Raw genomic sequence first — 26,499 nt, 5'->3', positions numbered from 1 at the left:
TAAAAGATCTGGCTGAGGAGATTTGATGCCCACTGATGTTAATTTTAATAAATCTTGGCATACTGGGCATATTCCAGAAGACTGGAAGAGTGCTAATGTTGTGCCAATATTCAAAAGGGGCAAGTGGGATGACCCAGGTAACTATAGGCTGGTTAGTCTGATGTCAGTCCCAGGCAAAATAATGGGAACGCTGATATGGAATTAATTCAACGAAGAATTAAAGGATGGGAATATAAATAATGCCAGTCAATATGGTTTTATGGAAAATAGGTCTTGTCAAACGAACTTGATTTAATTCGATGATGAGATTATAAGGTTGGTTGATAAAGGTAACTCCACAGAGGTAATATATTGAGACTTTTGTAAGGCGTTTGACTTAGTTCTGCGTGACATTCTGACTAAACTCTTAGTGCCATAATACCAATAAAGCACACGATAAATGGATTGAGAACTGGCTAACTGACAAGTTTCAAAAAGTGGGGATCGTCACTGAATGGGGGTGGTGGCACCCCCACCTGTGTTCTTGTTACGCACGATGCATACCATTGGCGGGGCACCAACTCATCAGCACTGCGCCCTCCCAGTGGCAGTGGTGAGGAGGAGCAGCAAGGGCCACACCACAGCTCACTTAGGCGTGGCTCTGCAGCCCCTCTGTCATGATGGGGGGTGGTGGGGCCAAAATTGAGCGAGTGGTGTTGCAACGTGGTGCATGGAGGTCTCAATAGCATTTTAGGTTTGGTCTTGTCACCCTCCCCGTAATGCAGGAAAGGCGGTGGGGTTATGCCTTGAGCCATCTGTGTTATCTGCACACTCCAGGGCACCCCACCATGGGGCCCACGCTGAGTGGCCTGTGGGGTGGCCGTCACTGCTCCTCCTCACTGCTGCTGCGTGGTAGCTCCTGTGCCAGAGCTGTCCCTGGCAGCCTGCCCGGCATCACCCTTGCCAGCAGCTCACTGTCATGGCCAGGATGTGGGCAGACTGACCTAATGGTCTGAGTATGACTCGAGAGCCAGGAGCCAGCCCAGGCTGGATACAAGGTGGACAGAGTCTGAGATGGGCCAGAGAGCAGACCGAGAGTGAGATGTCAGGAGACAGGAAGGGTTGGATACCAGGAGATCAGAGTCAGGCAGCAGTAGCAGGTAGCACAGTAGAGGCCAGACTAAGCAGGGGAAACCCAGCTACATTGAAAATTTCCTGTTCCTCTGCTTGGCTTAAATAAAAGCAGGGAATCAATCTGGATCCTGGAGCTCTGCCAGTCAGAGTCCAGCTCTGGCAGCTGTTAGCAGGTCATTGGGTGGCAGGTTGCGACTTACTAGTGCCGAAGACCCCTGTAGACCAGGGTTTGAGGCCTGCGGTTCCTGAGATCCACGTTCCCTCTGCACTGCCCACAGGACTCACTCAGCCCTAGCCTCAAGAGCTGCAGCGAGTGCCTGCCCTGCATAATGGAGTGGGCTGGTGGGGCGGCCTGGGGCATACCATGTGAAAAATCTCTTGCGGGGGGGACACACACACCCTGAATTGGATGTTTCTAGTGGGGTTTTGCAGGGATCAGTTCTAGTGCTGATGCTATTCTACATTTTCCTCAGTGATCTGGCAGTATAAAAACACTGCTGAGAAAGTCTGCGGGTGACCCAAAGATGGGCAGAGTGGTGAATAATGCTGAGAATAGGACAGTCATACCGAGCGGCCTGGATCAGCTGGTAAGGTGGGCCTATTCCAACCCAATGTGTTTTAACACAGCCACGGGGAAAGTCGCTCATCTAGGGACATGGAATGCAGGCCGTCCCTACAGCATGGGGGACGGTGTTCTCGAAAGCAGCGACTCTGAAAAGAATGTAGTGGTCAGAGCGGAGAGACAATTGAACGCGAGCTCCCAGTGCAGTCATATGGCCAAAAGGGCTAATGTGATCCTTGGACATACCGACATGGGAGTAGTGAGAAAGCTAACGAGCCCCATCAGTACAAAGGAGACTGAAAGGCGACGTGATTCAGCATATAAATACCTTCCCAGGGAGAAACAATAGCGATAGCGTGGATTCTAGTATCCCGCAGGTGAGAGCCGCTGGAGAGGAACTTCTGGAGCATGGTAGTGCTGGGCCATCTACAGCCGTGATGTAGCCAGTCCAGCAGCATGGAGAGCTTACCTGTGCCTGTGGCCCCGAAGAGGCCGTCTTTTAGTGCCTCTAGCGCTGACTCCGTGCTGTGCCGTGATTGTGGGGCAAGCTTGATGCTGGCTGATTTCACAGGTTGTTGGAACTTGGTGGTTACTCGGGTGAGTTGAAAGCCTAAGGAGTCTTCAAGGGCAGGCCAGCTTTGGTTGCATGCTGCCCTGGTGGGTTGGTGGGACGACTCTAACCTCTGCTTGGACGAGGTGGCGATCATACCAGGAGAGTGGCGTGTTGGTAACCTCTCCAGTGTCCATGTGTAGGCTGAAGATCCGATTCAGCAGAGGTGCTGACTTTCTAATGTGCTGGGAGGTGCTTGACCTTTGCTCTGTCCCAGGCCCCGGCCCCACTGCACCCCTTCCCCCAAGGCCCCGCCCCGCCTCTTCCTGCCCTGTTCTGTCCCCTCCCCCAAGTGCCCCTGCCCTCGCCCCTCCCCCCCTCTCCCAGCGCTTCCTGCACGTTGCTGAACTGCTGATCCGTGGCGGGCAGGAGGTGGTGGGAGGGAGGGGGAGGATCTGATCTGGGGGGCTGCTGATGGGTGCTTAGCACCCGCCATTTTTTTCCTGTGCGTGCTCCAACCCCGGAGAACCCATGGAGTTGGTACCTATGTTATCCAGCATGTGCCTGGCTGCATGTGTGGGTCCAGGAACTGTCTGGAGAATCCAGTGGTTTCTGTGTGGACTGTGAGAACGTGTGTGCCGCTATACTGTTTGTATTCTCTGTGTGGGGCTGAGCTCATCGAGGACCAGAAACCTGGGGGATTCTAGGAGCATCGTGGGCAGCAGCTCCATCACTTCCGCCAGGAAGTTGACAGAATTTCCATCTGGACGTCTCTTCACCACAAAGAGTCCTAGATTTCGCCTGTCCTTCGACTCACAGATCATATATGGATGCACTTGAATGTTTTACTTTCTGGGGTTGTCTTCTGCCTCAGAGGCTGGAAGGGAACAGCGTGGCTACTCAGCTGCCTCTTTGATTTTTCTGGTTCTTTCCAGGGTCTGTCTGGGCTTGTGGCATACAGAGCATCCTGTGGGGCTAGAGGTACTAGGGAGGTGGCATTGGACCACGTATCAGGGATGCAAGCAAGAAGTGAGGACAGGTGCTTCATCCAAAATGAAATTGTGGAAGGTGCAGGCTTGGTGAGGACTGGTCTTGCATTCGGCAGCAGAAGCTTCAGTCTGTTGTCGTCGTCTTGATTTTGCTGATCAAGGGACTAGCTTTGAGTGTGTTTAGGTTTATCCTAGTGTGCCGTGCTCTTGGAGGATGTCTCTTCAGCCCAGTGAAGGTCAAGAGTTGGGAGAGTGGGAGGTATTTGGGTCACAGGCCTTGTGGTTAATCTCTCTGTTGCTGTAGTCTCTGCTGTCTATCTACGTTCTTTCAGGTTAGTCGCCAGCCAGTTTTCACCTATAAGGCCCCATTTGAGGTCTTTCTAAGGGTAACTGAAGATTTGTTAAATTTCAGGAAGTCAAAGCTTATATGGAATCTGGATTTCTTCTCTGCAGCTTGAAGCTTTTAGGGAGCTGTCTGGTGATTGATTTCTGATTTCTTTTAGAGTTTTGACATTTTGGGTGCAAGTACAGCTATTTAGTAGAGTGAGAGTGTCTTTTTAGTTCTGCTGTTTATTTTTATGAACGAGATGAGAAGATTATTTCTCCATTGGGTAAACTAGGCTGGACCTGAGGAAGCAATTCTGCTTGCAGAAAGATATTCAAAATGCTATTGTGTAACAAACTTACTCTGGCACTATTAAACAGAATGAGGCTATGCTCTGGATAATTAGTGAAGTTTGGGTTAAATCATCTTGCAAAATTATCGTGAACATTTGCTAACCCAGGTACAAAATCTCTTTTTTATTACTTTACTACAATTACGATTAAAATGAAAAACCTTAAATCCTATTTCTCTGGCAAATAAAAATCTTTAGATAGATAGTAACATGACACGCTTTATTGGAGGCTTTTCCACCCAATTGAATTTTGTGCATCTCTGCTCTTTAATAGGGGTACTTTGAGGATTGTGTCACCCACTAGAGCTTCCACAGATAACGTGCCAAAATACATCTGCAAGATGAAACAGTGAATTGCCCCTCAGCAGCAAACTGCATGAAAACTAAATGAAGTGAAATTATATTTAAGGGGCTTTTCTGTCAGTGGAGGGGTAAATGAAAAGGTCCTGTGTGATGCTTTGAAAGTTTTGATGGCATAATTAGAAGATACATGCTTGAGTAATAGAGCCTTCTGAACTTCTTTTGGTGTGTTTTTGTGTCTGGTGAGTTTTTCATAGATTTAGGGATGAAAAATAGACTTATCTAGGTACGGTCTTATATCATACTTATTGCAATCTGCCAAGTTTTCGGTTGTACTCAGATCTGTTTTGTATCAGCTACAGACTGGATGTCCAAACTTTGCAACACAGGGATCTGCACATAATTTGATAATGCATATAGGTATTTACTATTAACAAATGTACGGAAACAGCTATAATGTTTACTCCTACTTCTAGATCAGTGGTTCCCAAACATTACAACCTGTGAACCCTTTTCACTAAAATGTCAAGTCTCGCAAACCCCCTCCTAAAAATGAATATTTCCAGGGATTTTCTCCTTTACCTGAGTATAAAGTATAAAAGCAGTGATCTTGGAAATATAAAATTTGTTTTTATGACATGCTTATTACACACTATTTATTATTAATTATTATTTATCATTACAGTATTTTTATTACATTATGAAAACAGCAACACTCTTCCAAGATCTCACTTTTGTAGCTTGTATCACTTTGAATAAGCCTGTTATAAGACAAAGCTCCTATGTTTCATCAAGGAGTATCAGATGTGAAACAGCATGAAAGTATTTAAGAAGCCACTCAAAGAGTTCCTCCTACACAAGCATTCAGGTCTTGAGCAATCCAGTACAACAAAGCTTAAACTTGTTCTTCATAATAATTTTAAAAACAATATTAACTGCCAATTTAATTTTAAAAACAGCAAAAAATATCCACCTCCCTTTCCATTTCTTATAAGGAGTCTTGAAGATTAAGTCTCCTCAGTGTGATAGATATGATTGCTTTGATCAGCTAAGCTCTTGGAAGTCCAGGGGCTCCATGCTGCTGGCCCCATGCTGCCTGGGGTCCCTAAAGACAGCTCTGTCCGCCATTAGGGAATTTTTCCCTGAGAACCCCCTATAACATTTTGTGAACCCCCAGGGGTTCACGAACCCCGTTTGGGAACCACTGTTCTAGATTAATAGACGTTGTTTGTAGCTGACGTGTGAGGATACATGTGCACAGCAAAAGGTGGATTTAAGCTAGCGTAGGCAAGCTAGCTTGAATCCACCTAGCAGAAGTAACTATAGCAGGGAAAGCAGCAAAGAGTCCTGTGGCTCCTTATAGACTAACATTCGTTGGATGCCAACGAAGTGGGTATTCACCCACGAAAGCTCATGCTCCCATACGTCTGTTAGTTTATAGGGTGCCACAGGACTCTTTGCCGCTTTTACAGATCCAGACTAACACGGCTACCCCTCTGATACTATAGCAGGGAAGACACCACAGTGTGGGTTTCAGTGCAGGTAGGGACCCTGGGTACATACTCAGCTCACTAGCACACGCACACCCTGAAGCCCACACTGGGCTGTCTTCACTGCGGTTGTTACCTACAGTAACAGCCCTTTCTGGGTAAAGACACCCTGAAAAAGAAGTAGATCTCCTGAGGCCTGATTCTGATCTCTCTTACTCTGGTGGAAATCAGGAGTAACTCTGACAAAGCCATTCAGCCTGGTCTTCCCTGGGTTTTCCCCCCTGAAATTCCCCATCCTTTTTACTATGGATTCAGTTCCGCTTCTGGTGGCAGCAATGGGAGGAGAGGAGGCAGTGGTTCAGACAAGGTGCCATCAATACTCACATTTTAAGCACTGTGTTGTTCAGATCCGCTCCGAGCATGGTTAGACAAGGTGGTGGTTAAAACGCCAGTGGGTGCCTGACACCCATCTACAGCAGTGCTCCTTCCATTGCTTCAGCTGGTGGAGCTGCACTGGTGATAGCGACGGTAGGAGAATAAGGCTACAGCAGCCACAGCTGTCTAGGCTCACTCGACTTGTGCCTCCATTGCTTGTACCTTCTAGGGTCATCTCCAGCTGTGCCAGGGGTGTCCAGGGCCACTGCCTGTGTAAGCCAATGGAGACTTCTGCTTTGCTGGTGTTTACACCACTCCCTTTGCACAGGTGTAAAGCACCCTCAGACTGCACCTGGAACATCAGTTAACTCTTGGATCTACTCTCAGTTTTGAACTAAACCGTTTGGGTTTCTGCTCATACCAATGCTTTTCAGAATAAGTAAATTGCAGATAATTCCCCAAGTGTGGGTCTGCTTTGGGGTCTTGCCACAAGCTAACTTCTGGTTAGCAAATGGTACAAGACTCAGTCCATAAAGAACGAAAGGATGGTAGATGCCAATCAATATGGCTGTGTGGAAAATAGGTCTAGTCCCGCAAACTTGATATTGGTTTTTTGATGAGATCACAAGTTTGGTTGATACAGATAGCTGTATTGATGTAATATAGGTAGAATTCTATAAGGTGATTGGCTTAGTACCTCACAGAATTCCGATTAAAAAATGAGCACTAGACAAAATCAATGTAGCACATATCAAATAGATTAAAAACTGTAACTAGTTGATCTCAAAACATCAGTGTTGGTGAGGAATCATTTAGTAGGAGTGTTTCTGGTGGGGTCCGGGAGAGATCAATTCCCAGGTGTAATAGGGCGGCCTGCCCCTTTAAAGGTCAGGAGGTCTTTCAGTTAGCCGGTGATGGGGTGTACTGACCCCACACTGGGCCTGAAGGGGTTAAAGAGCAGTACTGGGCCCAGGTATCCCCACCCCTCCAGCCCTGCAGGGCATGCTCCAACTGAAGAAGGGGTTGAAAAGGGAGCAACCCAACTCAGAAGGGGGAAGGCTGGGGAGGAGGTCAGACCTACCCTGAAGGCTCCTGAAATGGAGAAGCCTCCTTGACGGGAGAAGGCTGCATGCTGAGTGTGGTTGGTGTTGCTGGTTTGGTTGCTGTTTCTTTTTGCCTTATATCAGACTGGAAGCTGGTGGAGAAAGGCAGACGATAGGAAGTGACCTGGGGAGGGTAACTTGGAAGGCACTTTTGGGGCCAGACACTGTTGCCCCTCCTAGGGCCCTGGGTTGGAGCCTGGTGGAGTACATGGGCCCGGGCTCCCCTGCCAACTGCCCTACTAGAAGAGAGACATAGACCTGCCTGCCTGCCCCGCCACACCTCTGATTAAGAGAGAAACTGGTCTGCAAACCCTACCCACAGAGAGCTGGCATCAAGGACACTAAGCAGTTAGGCCACCTGACTCACTGAGGACTCTGGTACATAGCCCCAGCCCACAACATCTACACTGGGTGTGGAAGTGGGACTTAAAAGGAGCTCATGTGGGATCCAGTAAAGGCTTCAGTTAGGTAGGGCTGGGACTGCCAGGAAGGACAGAGATGAGGGAAGCTGCAGCAGGCTTGAGGGAGCAGCTACAGGTGAGCGCTAAAGGGAGAAAAACCGGCTGCCACAGGGCATAAAGAAACTGAATCCAGCTCCAGGAAGATGGCTGGGGACCCCTGACTCAAGGGGTTTGTCTACATGGGAGCTGGAAGGGGTAAATTCCTGCTCAAGGAGATGCACCTGCACTAGCTTTGATCGAGCTAGCACGCTAAAAATAGCAGTGTAGCCACTGTGGTGCGAGCAGTGGGAGGGGCTAGCTGCACTGAGTATGTACCTAGTGTCTTGGACTTGTGCATGCTAGCTCCTGTCACCACTCACGTCGCTGTGGCTACACTCCATTTTTAGCACACTGTCTCTCTCAGGGCTGTGGATATGTCTCCTCAAGCTGGAATGTACACCTTCCAGCATCAGGATAGACGTAGCCGAGGAGAGAGAGAGAGAGACTGAATTGAACCCAGCTCCAGGAAGGAGGGCTGGGGATTCCTGACTCAAGGGGAGAGAGACAATGAACTGGGGTTGGGATCTGGAGGGTCAGTGTGTGTAAGGACTAAATAAACTGGACCCCAGAGGGGAGTGTTTTAATGACTGTTGGACTGTGATGCTGAGTTATTGAGAAGCCCAGGGAGGAAAGGGAAACTGAAGCAAAGCACCGCAGAGCCACTCCTGGCTACCTGGAGCCTCCCAGGAGGTGGCTGACCCTGTTACACTGGTTCAGTATTCAATATCTTTATCAGTGATCTGGAAGAAAATATAAAATCAGTGCTGAAAGTTGGCAAATGACACAAAGCCTGGTAATAACTAGAGACGGGGCCAGGTTACTTATGCAGAATGCTTGGAAAGCTGGGAGTGAACAAACATGAGGTTTAATACAGCCTAATGCAAGGTCATACATCTAGGAACAAATAATGCAGGTCACACATGCAGGATGCAGGACTGTATCCTAGAAAATAGCAGTTTTAGAGGTGATTCTAGTCTATTCTATCCTGTTTTATTCTATTCTATACAGGTTCTTATGCCACCCTCATGACCGCAGTATTGGAGAACTTTCCAGTGGTGCATCAGCAGCATGACTGAGCACTGTCGTATGTGGCTAACTAGTAGAAGATGGGCTCCCAATGTGATCTTTGGACGTATAAATGGGGATATTGAGTAGGAGTAAGGAAATGGTATTTCCTATATGTGTAGCACTGGTGGGACCATTGCTAGATATTGTGTTCAGTTCAGGCATCCACACTCTGAAAAGGATGTTGAAAAATAGGAGTGAGTCCAGAGAAGAGCCATAGCAACGTTTCAGGAATTGGAGAGCCTCCCTTACTGCAGAATGCTGAGCTCAGTCTATTTAGTTTATCCATGAGATGATGACTTGATCAAGTCTGTAAGTACCTACACGGGAAGGAGAATTCTGATAGCACAGGGCTATTTAATCTAGCACACAGAGGTATAATGGTGCAGGTCTAGAACCCAAGGGTACAGGTCTAGAACCTGGGGCTGTGAGGGCCCTGGATTGCTGACACTCCTTTGTCACTACGCAGGGAGATGGGTGAAGCAGCCTCTCATTAAACCTGAATGGTCAGGCCCCACAGGAAGTTTTGTCAGAGTACCCAAGACCTGTGGCCGCCTGATTGTCTCACACCTGCTACTTAAGCTAGGCAGTGAGCTGAGTGGCTGTCTGAGCAATTGTGCAGACTTCCTATTGCTGCCACATTGGCCTTTGCTCTTGACTGGCACCTGCAATCCAGATCCAACCCTGTCCTGATTCCCGACCTGTTCCTCGTTCCTAGCTCCTGCCCTGTGCCTGATCCTTGCTACTCTTTGGTTCCTGCCATTTCACCTTGCTCCTGACCATCAGCTACCAGTTGTGGCTCTGACCCCAGGCTCTGACGTCTGATTCTGGCTCAACCCTTGGCTCTGGCACATAGTACCTGACCCTGTCTCCGATCCTCAGCTTTGGTTCCTGGTCCTGACTCTGGTGCGACTCCCTGGCTCTGGTTGTTGGCCATTGACTCTGGCTCTGATCCCTGCTTCTGTTCCCTGGCCTAGATGCCTGCTCTGCTCACTAGACCTGGGGCTTGCTGTGGCCCTATGCCAGACCACCTACATCCCAGTTCCTAACACATAATGTGATCTAACAGCTGCAAGCTGGAGCTTAACAGATTCAAACAAGAAAGAAATGTACATTTTTAACAGCAAGGGCGATTAGCCACTGGAACAATTTCGTAAAGGTTCATGGTGGATTCTCCATCAGTGGCAATTTTGAAATCAAGATTGGATGTATTTCTGAAAGATCTAGTCTAGCACAACAGGAAGTTACTAGGCTCAATGCGGGAATCACTGCATGAAATTCTCTGGCCTGTGCTGTGCAGGACGTCAGACAGGTTATCATCATGGTCCCTTCCAGCCTTGGAATCTGTGGTTCCATGAAAATCTGACCCTGGAAGCTGTGCAGTCCTGGTTTACATGCTGATGTAGGTGGTGCTGTAAAGTGTAACAAAAGAGAGGTTCTTTCTCAAGACGGGCTTTTTGCAATCTGGTGACTTGCTCCTGGCTTCTCTCTGCTCTGGCTAGGGAAACTATATTGGCATCTCATGAGTGCACACGCTTAAAGCGTACTACAGAGGCACTAACATTATTTTCCTGGCCTAAGTGAAATGTAACTGCTTTACAAAACCAAGTCTTGTCTACACTGGGAATGTTACAAACATTTCCCACTGGTGCTAAGTGTGGTCCAGTGGAGCAGTTGGGAGTTCCTGTGGGTATTGTTTTGTAGAGTTCTTAGTGCACAGCTGGCCGAGCTTGGTTCACTGAAGGAACCTTCTTGGCAGAGAGACTGGACACAACATTTCTACAGCCTATAAGTGCTGGTTGCTGTCTGGCAGGGAGAGTGATACTTGGCCCTCCTGCCACTGGTAAGCTGCATATGCAACCGCTGTTGTTTTTTGAACTCTGCAAGCCATTCTGAGGGACTTTAGCTTTGAGAGCTGAGTTGGACCTCCCACATGGTCATGTCAGTCACAAGACAGGCCCAAGAATGTTTCTATTAAAGGAAAAGGACTAACACTGATATCTTTTGGTGATATTTTTGCCAGGATAACTTTTCCTCTTGTTCTTTCTTTCTCTTTTTTAGCTTGCTGTCCATCCTTATTGCTTCCTCCTTCTCCTCCTCCTCATTAGTTCTGGTTTAGTTTGTTACCAGTATTTCTGTGGCACGATCGCTCAGTCTCTGAGTGCCTGATGTTGTTAATACAGTCTCTGGCTGTATGAAGTTGGGGTGTTTAGCTGTAGGGGATGCCTCTCTCCAAATCACCATAGGGATTTTGCTTATTTGTGAATGATGGTTTGCAGAGCAAACCCTGCAGAGACGCAAACCAACTTCCCATCGGTTGGCACATGCTCTGTTTGGATCAGTGGGCCATACCCTGGCCTGTCTATGGCCCCTTTATGCTGCTCTGCCAGCGCAAAGGGGCCATAAAGCTGTCTTGACCAGCCCTGTGAGGATTTCTTCCCAAAGGGGGAATCCCTTGGGGAGTTGGAGCTGTGGTAGTGGCTCTGTGCCCCTCCTGACTCCTGCTGTATGAGATGTGGCTGGGGAAAGAGGCATGCCCACAGCACCATGGCACTCTGGCTATCCTCAGAACAGCCTCTTAGGAGCCATCTGGAGCTTAGGGCAACCAGCATAAGTCTTTTCTCAGTTGTGCTGGGCGCCAAACTGGGTCCAGCTGACTCCCGAATTGGGGAGCCACAAAGTGGTGTAAAGCCACCTTTGCCACGCCTTGCCTCCAGCTATGTTCTTGCGCTGAGCACTGGCCAATCTTCACAGAGGAGAGGTCCCTGCATCTCCAGGTCGTAAGGGTTGCTTTTGTTATGGTCACACTGTTATGAATTCTTAATGACTCAGGAAGTTCAGACCTTCCAGATATTTCCCCAGATCTGTCAGCCTGACCTTTTGATATTCCAGAAAGTGTCGGAATGCTGTGTATCATTGGTGCAGAGTGTCTAAGCCAGTGGTCCCCAGACTTTTTTATCTATGCCCCCCCTCCCCTGTATCTGGTCTGCACTCCCGCGGGAGCCAAGGGTGGGAGTGGGGCCATGGTTGGGGTGGGTCCGGAGCAGAGCTGGGGGCAGAGCAGGGCTGGGTGGCACTCCCTCCCCGTCCCCCTCCGTAGCAGCTGGTCCATGCCCTGCTATGCCCCCTGAATGTTTCTCCACGCCCCCCTAGGGAGGTGCGCCCCCCCAGTTTGGGGACCCTTGTTCTAAGGCATGGAAAATGACTTCCCCACAGGCCAATGAGACGAGTGCATTCCAGAGCAGGGGAGTCCAAGGCACAGGTAGCAGCTGGGCCTGCTGCCTAAACAGCATCCACCAGAGCACAAACAAAGTAATACAGAAATATTTGTGGCTAAAAGCCGCCATTCGTCACCTTTCAGACTCCTGCTGTCATATGCATTAATAGCACATGACTGGTTATTTTGTAATTGCTGTGTCCAATTGTGCAGAAAGGACGCTATATGGTTGAAACACATTAGGTCAGTGCAGTGTACTTTATTGATCACCTCGTTTCCTGCACTATCATACCATGCTCATTACATGCTCTTCACATTTTTCCTGTGATATTCTTGGGCTGTTGGGCAGCTGTGGGATTTTTTTTATGCGGAGACTTTAGCATGGTTTTAATACTTTTAAAACTGATTTTGTTGAACGTTAAAAGTAGAAACATCTCCTTGGAAGTGCATGAGGGGCTTAGTCCTGAGAGATACTGAGCATTGTCAGTTCCCATTGACGTTTGTAGATCCCAATAGATGCTGGTTGGTCACCTACGGGTTCTTGATTTCTGACTGCCCACAAACCTTTTTGTTGTTTTTTCCTATTTTGCCCTTGTCCTTTCAGTTTCTGTGCAGCCCTGTCCCAGTGCAGCTGGCGTCACAGTGTATTTTAGGTGGATTTACGTAGGGGAAAGGCTTTGGGTCATGCTTTAATTCTCTTTACAACTCTCTTCTCTTCCTCTCCTTCAAGTTCTAAGGGGGAGACTGCATTCCAGAAATCCACTCATCTTGCTCATCTCGCTTCTGTAGATACACAACCAGGTTTGTGCTTTTTGTCTTGCCTGTTGTAAAAGTTGTAGTTCTTATGGGTTTTTTAAAACACTACTAGGACCTAATATTAAGATGGATCCTTCCTTTATTGGGGAAACTTTGGTAAAGTGGAAAGGATCCTGCAGTCCAACAGCCTAAATAAACATTGCCTGTTCTAACTTTTCTAATTTATAGGCTTCCAGGGGTGAGGATGTGCCCTGAAATAAAAAGGGATATTGCAATTCTTCAGCAGTGAGCTTAACACACTTAAGTGTTTCCAGGACCTTTGGTAAAATGGTGAGAGACAGACTTCCCTAGCTTCGTTCTGCTGTATGAAGACAAAAGTGCATTTGATGAGATTTCAGACTGTTACTGTTTACTTTTTGGCTGTGTCTGAGCAAATGCTGCTGCAGCGAACCTGAACGGAATGATACTTAATATAGGAGAGCGGTCTGTTGTACAACACAGAGATTTCAACAAGGAAAATTGCGTATTTAAAGTTTTTATTTTGACAGCATTGAGATCCCATAACATTTGTTTAAGTGGTTTTAGGGGGAAAAACAATCCGAAAATGTTACTTCAAATAAAGGGCTCATTTGAAGTGTCCAGTGCATATAATCAGACTGCCTATACATTACTTCCCAACTGGCTGTGCATTAATTGGTCTAAATCACTACAGAGTGCAGGGATTCCTGCTAGTTATTTACTGATGAGGGGATATGCGCTATACCTCTTAGCATGCCCACCTATACAAAAACTGCCACATCATCTGATTGCCATTGTACTCCTATTGGAAAATCATTCTCTCCAAGGCTTTTTCTCGGAGCTTCTTTCCTGCCGCCTATCCCAGACTGCCTGCCTGTTGGAGCCACGTCTCTGTGTGTGTAGATTTCCAGATCCATACACAGAGAGTCATCAGCTGCTGCTGGTTTACAGTAATTGTCTTAGTTTTCTTGAAAGTCGAACTGAAAAATAGGTCCACAGCATTAGCACTTGAGTGCTGTTACCTAGTGCGGGATGGATGTAATGTAAGAGGAGCAGCTAGACAGAACGGTACTTCAGATCTAATTGAGCCCATAATGCCAAGGGCAGCAGGAGAAGCACTGTCGCTTGACTGAGTATAAGTAAAATAAAGCAAAGTTTCTGCACCGTGAGGTTCTGCAATACATGCTGGAGGAGGCATGGTGAGGTTGGAGCTGGGTGGATTCTACCTTCTTCAGGCTGGAGTTGCTCAAGGAACAGGGTTTACCCTCTCATGCTCTCGTTTCTTTCTCCCCATCCGACTCTCCATTCTGGTCACCGGGAAAGTGATCACACAATAGCCTAACACTGGATTTGAATGCAGCATCTCTCCCAACCTTGGCATCTCTCTGTGGGAGTAAACCAGTCACTTCCTGTCAAGGTGGTCCTTTCTCAGGGGGACCCTTCCTGCTTGTAACAGGGAGGCAGGAAGTTCTGTCTTTTTTGTGTGGACAACATGCAATACAATATCGTGATTTTATGTAGCGTCCTCATGTCTTTCATATACACTCCAAATGCCCCCAAATGCTTGAGCGAGCTCATACCTCAGTCACTGTTCAAACCCTGCACTTCTCGGAGGGTGAAATTCACCCTGGGTGGAGGCCCAGCACAAGGCCTACGTACTGTTCACGTCTTACTTTAGCCATGTTTTAAAGAGATGCATAGGCCGTGCATGGATCCTCAGCCCTGGGTAAATTTCACTCATGTCCACCATCTCCCCAGGGCAGTATGGAGACTTTTGTTGTGACTATGTAATGGCATAGGTGTGCGTGACACTTCCGACATACTGCTCCAAGGAGCCTTCATTCCATGGCTCTGACCCTGCTCCTGCAGTAATAAGTGCGGTATGGGCCAAATTCTCTAGCACACCAGGGCTGCTGTGCACTGCTCCAGTGATACGAAGCAGCCATAAACTTGGCTCAGCTGGTGGCTAAACTGGGCTTACAGTGGCTCAGCGTCCCCATACAGTAATACAAGGCAGCCAGAGTATATGGGTGATTCTTGCCCGACGTTTTCCCATCACCATAGAAAGATTAATTAATTAATTGACATTAGCAATTCATTGTAATACCCCATGAGGTAGGCAGTTAGCATTAGCCTCATTTTACAGATGGGAAGCAGGACTCAGATTCTCCCCACCCTGGAGGTTTTGTTCTGTTTCAAAGCATATGACTTATAAAACTTTCCAGTGTTTTTAATTTTCAGTGACAGTTCAGGAAACAGACAAATATGCTCTGCACCATTTGCAACTCAGCACGACAACACTGAGAACTGTGAGTGACAGGAATACTGCTCAGGCAGTTTACTTCACTTAGGGGGTTTGTCCAGCCCAGCTTTTAAAGGCCACATCAGTGTTATGCTACCTCTCTTCTCCACATTCACTTCTTTTGGTCAATTTATCACTACTGATTTCTGCCCTAAAGCCTGCCATTTAAAAATCCCACCCGGTCCAAGCGAAACATTGAAAAAGTAACAAACAAGATGCATACAAGAGAAAATGGATATGATCTACGGTCCTTGTAAACAGCTGGGGGAGGGCGGGGGGGAAATCCAAAATGGTACTTAGGTGCTTCATTGTTCAGCATTGCAGCACCTAACTTCTGGGTGCCTACAAGCTCACAGGGTCAACACTGCGATCCACAGAACCTGAGTTAAGCACCGAGACTCTATACAATGAAGGGGGAGAGAGAAGCGCTTTAGACTGCAGTCCACAAAAGCCAGCATGGTAGGTGAGGAGTTGCCTAAACTAATTGATGGGAGGTGCGTAGGAGAGGGAGGTTCTAAGCACTGCCCCTCACTTGGAGATTGGTGCCTCCCTGCAATCTGGCTTTAGGTGCCTATCTCTGCTTAGTGATCCACGAATGGGAATCTGCCTCCTTAGGTGCCTAAATTGTTTCTTGTGAGATGAGTGGATGATGGAGGGAAGGAGAGAGGAGGCTGAAGGGAAACCTCAAGACTTGCAGATGCAAGTTGGACAAGAGTACTGTGAGGGTCGACTTATGGATCAAGGAAGTGGCCCATAGAAGCAGGTGACTGTCAGAACCAGGCAGAGGAAAAGTCTGGCTAGCAGTGGAGAAATACAGCTGAGGAACAAGTTCACTGAGTTGGAAACTGAAAGGAAGAGGCAGGCAGTAACAGAGGATGGGAGAACAAAAAAGAAAAGAATAGCTAGCCCTACAAGGATAGGGGAAGAGTCAATGGACATAGCCAGAGTTTGGAGTCTGGGATGACTCATAGATTGCACGGGAGAACAAAACACAAGAGGACTTGTAGCCAGAAAGAACAGAAGGAGGAAGGCCAGAGAATTGCACCAACGCCAGGAAGAAGTAGGTCTGCTTGAATGAGGACTCACTACTAAGAAGAACAGACAGGCCTGTCACCAGAGCTGATCTGGAGAACAGAAAGGTGTGTTGTCCGCCAGGAGTGGATGGGACTGAGGCGGAACAGGATCCTCATGGGAGTGGGAAAGAATCTACTGTTTGTCCTTCTCATGGGAACAAATGATACAGCTGAATTCTCACTGAAACATATCAAAGGAGACTACGCCAGGCTGGGGAAGATGTTTGAAGAAATGCTCAAGGCTCAGAAGAAGGCTCAGGTGACCTTCATTGGGATTCTACCTGTCCCTAGACTAGAGGAGGAGGGCAAAGGCGAGATGAGATTGTGATGATCAACAGATGGCTCACGCAGTGGTGCTATAAGGAAGGCTTTGGGATGACCACTGGGAGGCATTCATGGGCTGAGGACTGTTCCCGTGGGATGGGCTCCACCTGAGCAGGGAGGGAAATAGATTTCTGGGATGGAGGCTGGCACAACTGATTAAAAGAGCTTTAAACTAGGAAATCAGAGGAGGCGGTTGGGAATTCTGAGATAGTCTCCACACCTGATTCGAATAATGAGTGGGAGGAAAATCAAGTGAAAGAGGATACATCAGTGGAGACAGGAACACGGGTAGGAGAATGGACAGCAAGAGGACGGGTAGTGCCAATACCAATGACACTAAGTCAGGTAGTTGATGCTGGCAGCGGAATGACTGCACATCATTGGGTGAGGAACGTGGGCGAAGCCGAGCAGAAACAACTAAGATGTCTGTACACCAATGCAAAGAGCCTGACACACAAGCCTAACAAATGGAGGAACTAGAACCACTGGTGCAGGAAGTGAAGCCAGATGGTATAAGGGTAATGGAAACATGGTGGAATAATAATCATGACAGGAGTACAGGAAAGAAAGAAATAAAGGTAAAGGTGGTGGAGTAGCATTGTATATTAATGATGTGCTAGACTGTAAAGAAATTAGAAGTGATGGAATGGATCAAACAGAACCTGTTTGGGCCAAAATCACTTTGGAGAAGAAAGGTAACAGAGGCTCCAATGGGACAGTGCTGGAGTCTGCGACACCCCCCATCCCAGGATCCAGTCGGGATATGGATAGAGACCTCTAACACTTTAATGAAATAAATGCTACTGGGAATTGTGTGATTATGGGAGACTTTAATTTCCCAGATGTTGATTGGAGGACAAACGCTACTAATAAAGGCAGGGCCCAGACATTCCTGGATGTGATGGCTAAGAGATTTCTTCACCAAATAGTCCCCGAACCAACAAGAGGCAATGCCATTTTAGATTTAGTATCAGTAAATAGCAATGACTTCATAGAAGAACTTGTTGAATGTAGAGGACAGCCTTGATTCGAGTGATCATGAATTTAAACTAAATGGAAGGATAAACAAAAGTAGGGCTGCAACTAGAATCCTTGATTTCAGAAGGGCAAACTTAAAAAAAAATTAAGGGATTTAATTAGGGAAGTGGGCTGGAGTGAAGAACTCAAGGATCTGAATGTGGAGGAGGCTTGGAACTGCTTTAAGTCACAGTTGCAGAAACTATATGGAGCCTGCATCCCAAGCAAGGGGAAAAAAAATCATAGGAAAGGGTTGGAGGCCAAACTGGATGAACAGGCATCTCAAACAGGTGATTTAAGAGAAATCAGAAAGCCTACAAGGAATGGAAGAAGGGATGGATCAGCAAGGAAAGCTACCTCTTGGAGGTCAGAAAGTGCAGGGATAAAGTGAGAACTGCCAAAAGCCGAGCAGAGCTGGACCTTGCAAAGGAAATTAAAAACCCATAGTAAAAGGTTCTTTCGCCACATAAATAAAAAGAAAAAAAGGAAAGAAGAAGTGGGACCACTAAGCATCGAGTACGCCAAAGAGTAATTGGGATAAAAACACTGTTTTACTAATGGTAGATCGTGCCAGACTAACTTGATCACTCTTTGAGGAGATAACTGATTATCTAGATAAAGGAAATGCAGTAGATATGATCTACCTGTAAGCATTTGAGACAGTTCCACATGGGAAATTATTAGTTTTCACTGGAGAAGATGTGGTGTAATACAAGAATTGAAAGATGCTTAAGGAACTGGATGAAGTGGAGACAACAATGGGTCATGCTGAAAAGTGAACTGTCAGGCTGTAGGGAGATTACTAGTGGAATTCCTCAAGACTTGGTCTTGGGACCAATCCTATTTGACATTTTCATTAGTGAGGTTGGCACAAAGAGTGGGAGTGTGCTAATGAAATTTGTGGATGACACCAAGTTGGGAGGTACTGCCAATACAGAGGGGGACCGGAATATCATACAAGAAGATTCGGACAATCTTGGAAACTGGAGTAAATAGAAATGGGATGAAATTTAATAGTGCAAAGTGCAGGTCAAGCACTTAGGGACTAACAACAAGAATATTTGCTAGAAGCTGGGGACGTATCAGTTAGAAGCAACAGAGGAGGAGAAAGACCTAGGTGTATTGGACCATCACTGGATGACTGTGAGCCCCTAATGTAATGTGGCTGTGAGAAAGACTAATGTAATCCTAGGATGGATCAGGTGACGTATTTCCAGTAGAGACAGGGAAGTGTTAGTACCACTATACAAGGCATCTGGAATACTCTGTGCAAATCTGGTCTCCCAGGTTTAAGAAAGATGAATCCAAACTGGAACAGGTGCAGAGAAGGGCTACTGGGATGATCAGAGGAATGGAAAACTAACCTTATGAGAGGAGACATAAGGAGCTTGGCTTGTTTACTGTAACCAAACGAAGGCTTAGGGGAGATACGATTGCTCTCTGTAAATACATCAGAGGGATAATTGCGAGGAAGGGGAGGAGTTATTTAAGTTAAGGGCCAATATTAGCACAAAACCAAAGGGCTATAAACTGGCCATCAATAAGTTAAGGCTTGAGATTAGGCGAAGGTTTCTAACTATCAGAGGAATCAAGTTCTGGAACAGCCTCCCCAGGGGAGTAATGAGGTCAAAAAACCTAACTTGTGTCAAAACTGAGCTGATAAATTTATGGAAGTGTTGGTATGATGAGACAGCCTATAACAGTATATGGCCCATCTGTGACTGCTATTAGCAAATATCTCCAATGGACAGAGATGCAAAACTAGATGGAGAGAGCTCTGAGTTATTACAGATAATTATTTCCCGGGTGTCTGGCTGGTGGGTCTTGCCCACGTGCTCAGGGTCTAACTGATCACCATATTTGGGGTCAGGAAGGAATCCTCCCGGGTCAGATTGGTAGAGACCCTGGGGGGTTTCACCTTCCTCTGCAGTGTGGGGCATGAGTCACTTGCTGGTTTGAACTAGAGTAAATGGTGGATTCTCTGTAACTTGAAGTTTTTCAATCAAGATTTGAGGACTTCAGTGACTCAAATTATAGGCCTATTACAGCAGTGGGCGGGTGAGGGTCTGTGGCCTGCAATGTGCAGGATGTCAGACTAGATGATTATGATGGTTTCTTCTGGCCTTAAACTTAGTGAGCCTGAGACTACAGAGTTACTTTCTGTCTCTCGGTCCAATGACTATTTAAATGTTTATCCACCTCCTCCAGCTGGATTTTGAATGGGAATTGATCTGGTAGGCAGCCTCTGAGCATGCCTACTGGATCAGGCCCCACATGCAACTTCAGCAGACAAATGCCTACCTTCCCCGCAGTTCATGAATCTCTCTGGGGCTTAGGCGGGAGATAGGTATCTGGCAGTCCAGAGTGACCCAGCAGTGCACATGCCCAGAGGCAGAGGGAACTTTTACCCTGAACTTAGGCCCCAAGTGAGTTTAGGCACCCACAGGTTTTAGCAGGAGTTTTGTGGATCACAGCGGAGCCGAAACTGGGATTCAGGCATCTAAACCCCAGACTTAGGTGCCTATGTCTGGGGTTTAGGCACCTAAGTAGCTTTGTGAATCCCACCTCTACTCCCTTCCCGTTACTCTGTGTTGCTGCCACCCTTCCAAGGCCGAGATCCTCAGCTCCCTTTGCACTCCCTGGATACAGGGCCTGCAGTGTAGTGTGCCTGTCCCCTGTGAGTTGTGCTGCTGCCCAATCATGCACCTTATAAGGGCTGCAGGAGGGATCTTCTCTCTTGTGCCACTCTAAGAGATGTGCAGTGAATAAGGGAAGGGTGCCAGAGGCATCACTCAGCCCCTGGGGTGCATACTGGGCCACGTTCATACCTGGAGTAACTTCATTCGGTCCAGTTGAGGTACACCAACTCCTCATTAGGTTCTCACACTGCAGCGCTCCTGGACATGCTGGCTGGGGAGAAGGAGCCTGGGATGGAGCCCAGACTGCCTCCAGCAATGCAGAGCACTAGCACTACTAGTCCATGAAGCAGACCTCTTGCTGGTTCTCACTGAACAGAACTGAAACTTGGCCTGATGTCCACTGCCCTTTCCTGGATGTCAGAAGAGCTGCTGTCCCATAGTCTACTCTTCATGTGTCCCTGCATCTGTGAGAAACTCCAGACCCCTTTGGCAGCACGTTCTTCTGCTACACTTCTAAAATATTTGTTTTGCCTCTCTCCTCTGTTTAATGATTGGTTTGTATTCTAGCTTATATCATTGGGTGGAATGGTTTGCAGTCTCCTTTCCCAGTGGCATACAGTTGCCCTCTTTTTCTCCTAATCCTTTCCTGCATTCCTTGCATGTATTGTCTCTTTGTTTTAGAGCACGACTCTCTCTCCTTTGAGATGCTAGTTGCATTTTTATTTGGTGATCTTCACGTGACATCTTCACATCCTGCCCACTTTGTGGCACTAACTCCCTCTGCGGAACTCACACGTGCATGTCAGACCACAGGTCTGAGCCTTCCAGCTGCCCTTAGGGAACGACCACCTCTTCTCTCTGATACACAGCTCGCTATTTTCTGATTATTATTCCAGCCTGAAGAAGTCTAATGGTCGAATGACCAACTCTAACCTTACTTTCTTATTCAGCATGTATGTGGTTAGCTGTATTTGATCTCTGCAGAAGAACTCGTTTTATATCCAGAAAGGGCATATGGGCTATATACCAGGGAAAAGGGGGCAGAGCTACCAAGAAACCTGTGAATCAAAGGATTGTGGGCTCTGAGGCCAGAAAATAGCCTATAGCAGCAGGCGAGATAACCACTAAGGTTCCTTTAAATGAATAAGATTAGCACTGATATGAAGCTGAGAGTCACCTTTATGGAGGGATTCTAACCAAAAATTCAAGAACGAAACTGGCTACAGAATCAGGTAATCTGGATCTCATGGATGAGTGAGAGCGCCTCGCCCTGGAGACAGGGAGAGAAAGGAGGGGGAAAGGAAAGTTGATATTCTATCTGTCTCTGTGCTTGAATTTAACATTTTTAGCGAGGCTTGTGTCTTACAAGGACTAATCTATATGTGGCTGAAACCCCTTCTAACTGTGCCCTTCTTCTCTGCCTGGCTGTTAGCAGTGTTTGTGACCCTGGCGCTCTAGAGGCCACCCTAGCCCCCTTTGGCTTCCAGAGCATAGAACCTGGCAAGTCTTGGGGATGGGAGTGTTGTATACGGTCAGCTAGAAACCAAAATAACAGAAAATGAATCAGCTGCTCTGTTAAAGCAAGATTTTTTTATTTTTTTTTTATTTTTTTTTTGCCTGGTACAATTACGGCTTTCTTCGTTGTTCCCACCCTGATACTCAGGCTGTATGCAAGGATTTGGCATTGGCCCATCTTTGAGTTGCTGGCTATGAGGCCCAAGAGCACTAGGACCCTGCATGGTGTAGCCAGTAACTTGTCATCTCTTCAGTTGGTGCTGTGGACTTGGGGCCTGGTTGCTTCTGCCAGGTTTGTGCATGGAGAGAGCTGAGGAATTTGTAAAGCTGGGTGTTGCTTGCTGTGCTCCGAGGTGAGTTTGCCTTCTTCCCAGAGATGCTGTTTCTGATTGGCTCTAAACCAGAGCTGTTGAGATGTAGTTTCAACAGCATCAATGCAATGACCTGCACTAACCCTCCTTTTCTCCCTTTTGTTTTTCTTCTCAGATAAATGGCTCATTTAAATTGGGAGCTACTAAAATACTTTCTGGCTGGCAAATGCAGTGCCTAGTAGCAGCTATCAGGGAGGAACCAAACATGAGTGGGGGAGGGGAACAGGTCGACATTCTGCCGGCCAACTACGTGGTCAAGGACCGTTGGAAAGTGGTGAGTAGCTCTGACTCTGAATTTCCACTACTGGCCCAAAAGGCTCTTCTCTGTGATGCTGTAAAAGTGCTTCTTGCTGGTCCCAGGACTGATCAGACGGCACTGACTGAGGGAATCTGGGTCAGGGCATGAAAGAAGGTGATAAATATTACACCAGTTTTTTGAGACAGCTGATGTTTTAGAACAGCAAACCTGCCAGGGATTTCTGGGTAGGATGAACTGCTGCTGGTGACCTGATTAGCAAAGCTCTCAGACTCTGAGATACTACATTGCCAGTTTTCAAGTCCTTGCTCTAGAACCCAGCGGTGCTGGAATGTTTCAATCAAATTTTTGTAATCATGTTTTAACGCTGGCAAACACAATGTATTTTACCTTAACCCCATCCTCAGAAACAGCAGATCCAATATAGGTGAAACTTTCCAAAATCAGTCAGCTGAAGGTAGACGTTCGACAAGAAAAATATTGGCTTGAACAGTTTGTTTGGCAAAGTTATAAGCAGCTGAACACAGGGTCTCAAAATGGAAAGTGTCATTCAGCCTTAACTATGGACGTTGCTACCAGCTCTGCCTATAATAAATTAATGAGCCGAGGAAGTTGCTCTGTCCCTGTCAGCAATAATTGACTCTGGTTGTTGTAGAAATAATAATACTCAGCATTTAAAATGCTTTACTCACACTAACCCTCACAACAATCCTTTGAGGTTAGTAAATATTACCTCCAGTTTACCATTCAGGAAACTGAAGCCAAAGGAAGTGACGTGCCTTCCTCAAAGCCATAGAAAGAGGTGATGGGAACTTTGGAGGTTCTGATTCCCAGCTGTGGGCTCAAAGTGCTGGACCACACACAATCTGAGTTGTGCACTGAGGGCCCAGAGATTGGAGTAGCAAGCAGATTTATTTTGGCAGTCCTGGGTTCACACAGGACACAAGCTTTACCAACGCTAGTAAATCTCATAGATGCGCTCTCACGCATTTATCTGTATGAAACCCCTTAGCAGCCTTCGCTTGTCCCTACTAGATGTAATGGATGAATATTGCTTACAATTAATCTGAAAGCTTTGTTGAGCTCACTGGGAATGTTCAACAGCTGGCTACGTGTGGGGCATAGAATTAATCATGTACCTTTCTTGTGTTGTGGAAGGTGCCTTGTTGCAGAAAGACCTATTTAAATGAAGAATAAATTAAGTGAATTTTTTTCAGGAAGGGAGGCTAGCCTACTCCGGTGCTGTGTTAATTATGTCCCCTCTCACCCTTTGCCTGTCTTGTCTATTTAGATTGTAAACTCTTAAGGGCAGGGATTGTCTCTTACCAGTGTTTGTGTTTGTACAGTGCCTAACACAATGGGGCTCTGATCTCACTTGGGACCTCTGGGCACTACCATAATATGAAATATAAATACAAAAAAGAGAAATTAAATGAGTTGGAGTCTGTGTTGTAGATGTGGTGTTGTAGATGTGGCTTTATTTTGAGGTTCTGGTCGTATACTTTTCTAGTTTGCTGGAAGAAGTGTAATAGTAGCTGTCCTTACTTTTCCTCTGCATTGTTTAATACTGCTTCAGCACATCCCATCTACAGCTTAGGGCACTGGTAGTTGATGATCTCCATGTGTACTGTGTCCCAAGGCAGCTGGTAGGCAGATGGCATGTGTCACAAGGATTCACTATGCCTAGTCACTGGCAAGTGCTTGCACTGGGTTAATTTCTTTTGTAAAGCTTTTCTGTCTGCATTAGTTGTGGCCAGACCATGACACCATGATACATTGTGTGGCAGAATCTTGCAGCTTTTTATGATTACGGTTTGGATGGGAGGAAAGAATACTTTAAAAAGAATGCGAAGGACAGCATGGCATTCCTGCTAGTCAAAGGAATGCATTCAAAGTTATCCTGCTGTGGGGTGTGTTGGGGTACTAGCTTCTCTAAATACTTAGCACTTATCATTTCCAAGGCCTAGTGCACCCACATATTGCACTGGTTTAGCTAAAATCAGTTTTTAATCTGATTTAATTAAGATGGTGCAGCCCCTTGCATGGATGAACTTAAATCAGTTTACAACTGGTTTATAGCTAGGCTTGGAAGGATTAGATTTGTATCATTAAAATGTAGATAAACGTCAATTTCACTGTATAGCCACAAACTGACAAAATATTTCCATTGATAATTGAAATTTACAGATAGGCAAAAAAGGAGAAAAATGCTGCTTAAGAACTTAGTTTGATTTAAGGATATTGACAGTACGTTTTGACGTGATGTTGACAATTTGTGTTTTAATGGTTATAAAGCTTTAACATTTTGAATATCAACAACTACTGTCTCTAAATAATTGTCTGACCTCCCCTCTATAATTTCCTGCAACTGTGAAAACTTAAATTGATAAGAATAGGGGGGAAATGTTTAAACCACATAATTTTGGGCGAATTTGAAAATTTGAATAGATAAAAATTGAAAAAAATGCTTAAAAATAAATTTATATTGTCCATCAAAACTATTAAAAAAACAGATTCTGCCAAACCTTCCTATAGTGATTTGGTGCTACATTAATATAGGTCAGTTGTAAACCGAGTGAAGACTGAGTAAATGTCACCTTGGAGTGTGATGCAGAGATAAAATTTCTACACGCCATCAATGACTGCTTCTTGGAACAGCTAGCCCTGGAACCCACAAGAGGAGAGGCAATTCTTGTTTTAGTCCTAAATGGAGCACAAGATCTGGTCCAAGAGGTGAATATAGCTGAACCACGCAGTAATAGTGACCGTAATGTGGGGGGGATAATACCAACCCCCTCCCAAAAAACCCCAACTGCAGTAATATTTAACTTCAAAAGGGAAACTACACAAAATGAGGGGCTATTTAAAAACACCATAATAGAGGCTCAGAGTAAATGTGTACCCCACATCAGAAAAAAACAATAAGAAGACTAAAAGAATGCCACCATGGCTAAACAGCAGAGTAATAGAGGCTGTTAGAGGCAAAAAGACATCCTTTAAAATTTGGAAGATGCATCCTAATCAGGATAATAGGAAGGTGCCTCACCAAAGGCTTCAAGGAAACTAGGTGACCCTAGGATCAGAGGGAAGTGTCTCTCACGTAACTGGTTAAAAGATTAGAAACAAAGGGTAGGGATAAATGGTCATTTTTCACAATTAAATGGAGAGAGGCAAACAGAGGGGTCCCCTAAAGATCCGTACCGGGACCTGTGCTGTGCAACATATTCATTATCTGGAACAGGGAGTGAACGGAGAAGTGGCAAAATTGGAGATGATACAAAATTATTCAAGATAGTTAAGTCCAAAGCTGACTGTGAAGAGTTAAAAAGGGATCTCACAAAACTGGGTGACTGGGCAACAAAACAGCAGATGGAAATTCAACCTGGATAAGTGTGGTGTAAGGCATGTTGGAAAAAATAATTCCAACTACACATCTATAATGATAGATTTTAAATTAGCTGTTACCACCCAAGAACAAGATCTTGGATTCTCTGTGGATAGTTCTGTGAAAACTTCAACTCAGTACACCACAGCAGTCAAAGAGACAAATAGGATTTTAGGAACTATTAGGAAAGGGGTAGCAAACATCATAATGCCGGTATATAAATCCATGGTGCGCCCACACCCTGAATACTATATCCAGTTCTGGTCACCCATGTGAGACAAGATAAAGTAAAACTGGAAAAGACAGCGGGGAGACAGCAGGAGCTGGTGAAAAAGTGCTCAGCACTAGGACAGCATGGCAAGGAACGTGGCAAGTTCGACCATTTTAGCAATGTGTGCAAGAGCAGAGCAGAGTCCCAGAAAGATTCAGTCGGACTTGTACCAGAGGAGAGGGGGATGGCACGTCAAACAGCACAAGGTGACATACACTGGATATCTACTCACAGCAGAGGGACTGAAAGCAGATCCCAGCAGAGACAGGCCAGCTCCAGTGGATGTGAAAGGGGCACAGCACTTCACCGGAAGGATACATTTTCTGTCTGTGTTCTGTCACTCCTGGCTGCGGAACCGGAACCCAGACGGCTGCTCGCAAGGCAGGATGTGTTGTAGGACTGGGCAGATCCCCAGCAGCAAGCATTGACACACACAAACAAATGATAACGGATGCTCCTGTCCTGAGGTACTACTGTGGTAAGCCTCACCCCGGTACTAGCACCTGCTGCGGCTGTGATGCAGCAGCACAGAATGCTGCCCTGGGGAGAGAGACGGCCAGTGGGAGGGCAGCTTGAGCTGGGGTGGGCTTAGAATCCACCCGAAGGGGCAACTGAGGAAGGAGAAGGAGAA

General features: G+C 46.4%; 1 protein-coding gene across 4 annotated transcripts in view; it reads left to right on the top strand.

The window, feature by feature from the left end:
* TTBK1 (tau tubulin kinase 1) overlaps nt 1-26,499 on the top strand; it is a 154,203-nt gene that overhangs the window by 7,720 nt on the left and 119,984 nt on the right. For 2 of the 4 annotated variants that reach the window (XM_043544148.1, XM_043544146.1), the window contains exon 2: nt 22,072-22,230. In XM_043544148.1, coding sequence (XP_043400083.1) covers nt 22,123-22,230 — 108 coding nt within the window. In that variant the 5' untranslated portion in view covers nt 22,072-22,122. Of the gene's footprint in view, nt 1-21,258; nt 22,231-26,499 lie in introns of those variants that run through there. The other 2 variants (XM_043544147.1, XM_037896264.2) reach the window with 2 other exon arrangements.

The sequence above is a fragment of the Chelonia mydas genome, chromosome 3, assembly GCF_015237465.2.
Source record: "Chelonia mydas isolate rCheMyd1 chromosome 3, rCheMyd1.pri.v2, whole genome shotgun sequence".
Classification (NCBI taxonomy): Eukaryota; Metazoa; Chordata; order Testudines; family Cheloniidae; genus Chelonia; species Chelonia mydas.
The sequence above is the reverse complement of the archived record's forward strand: the minus strand, read 5'-3'. Positions and strand labels throughout refer to the sequence as shown.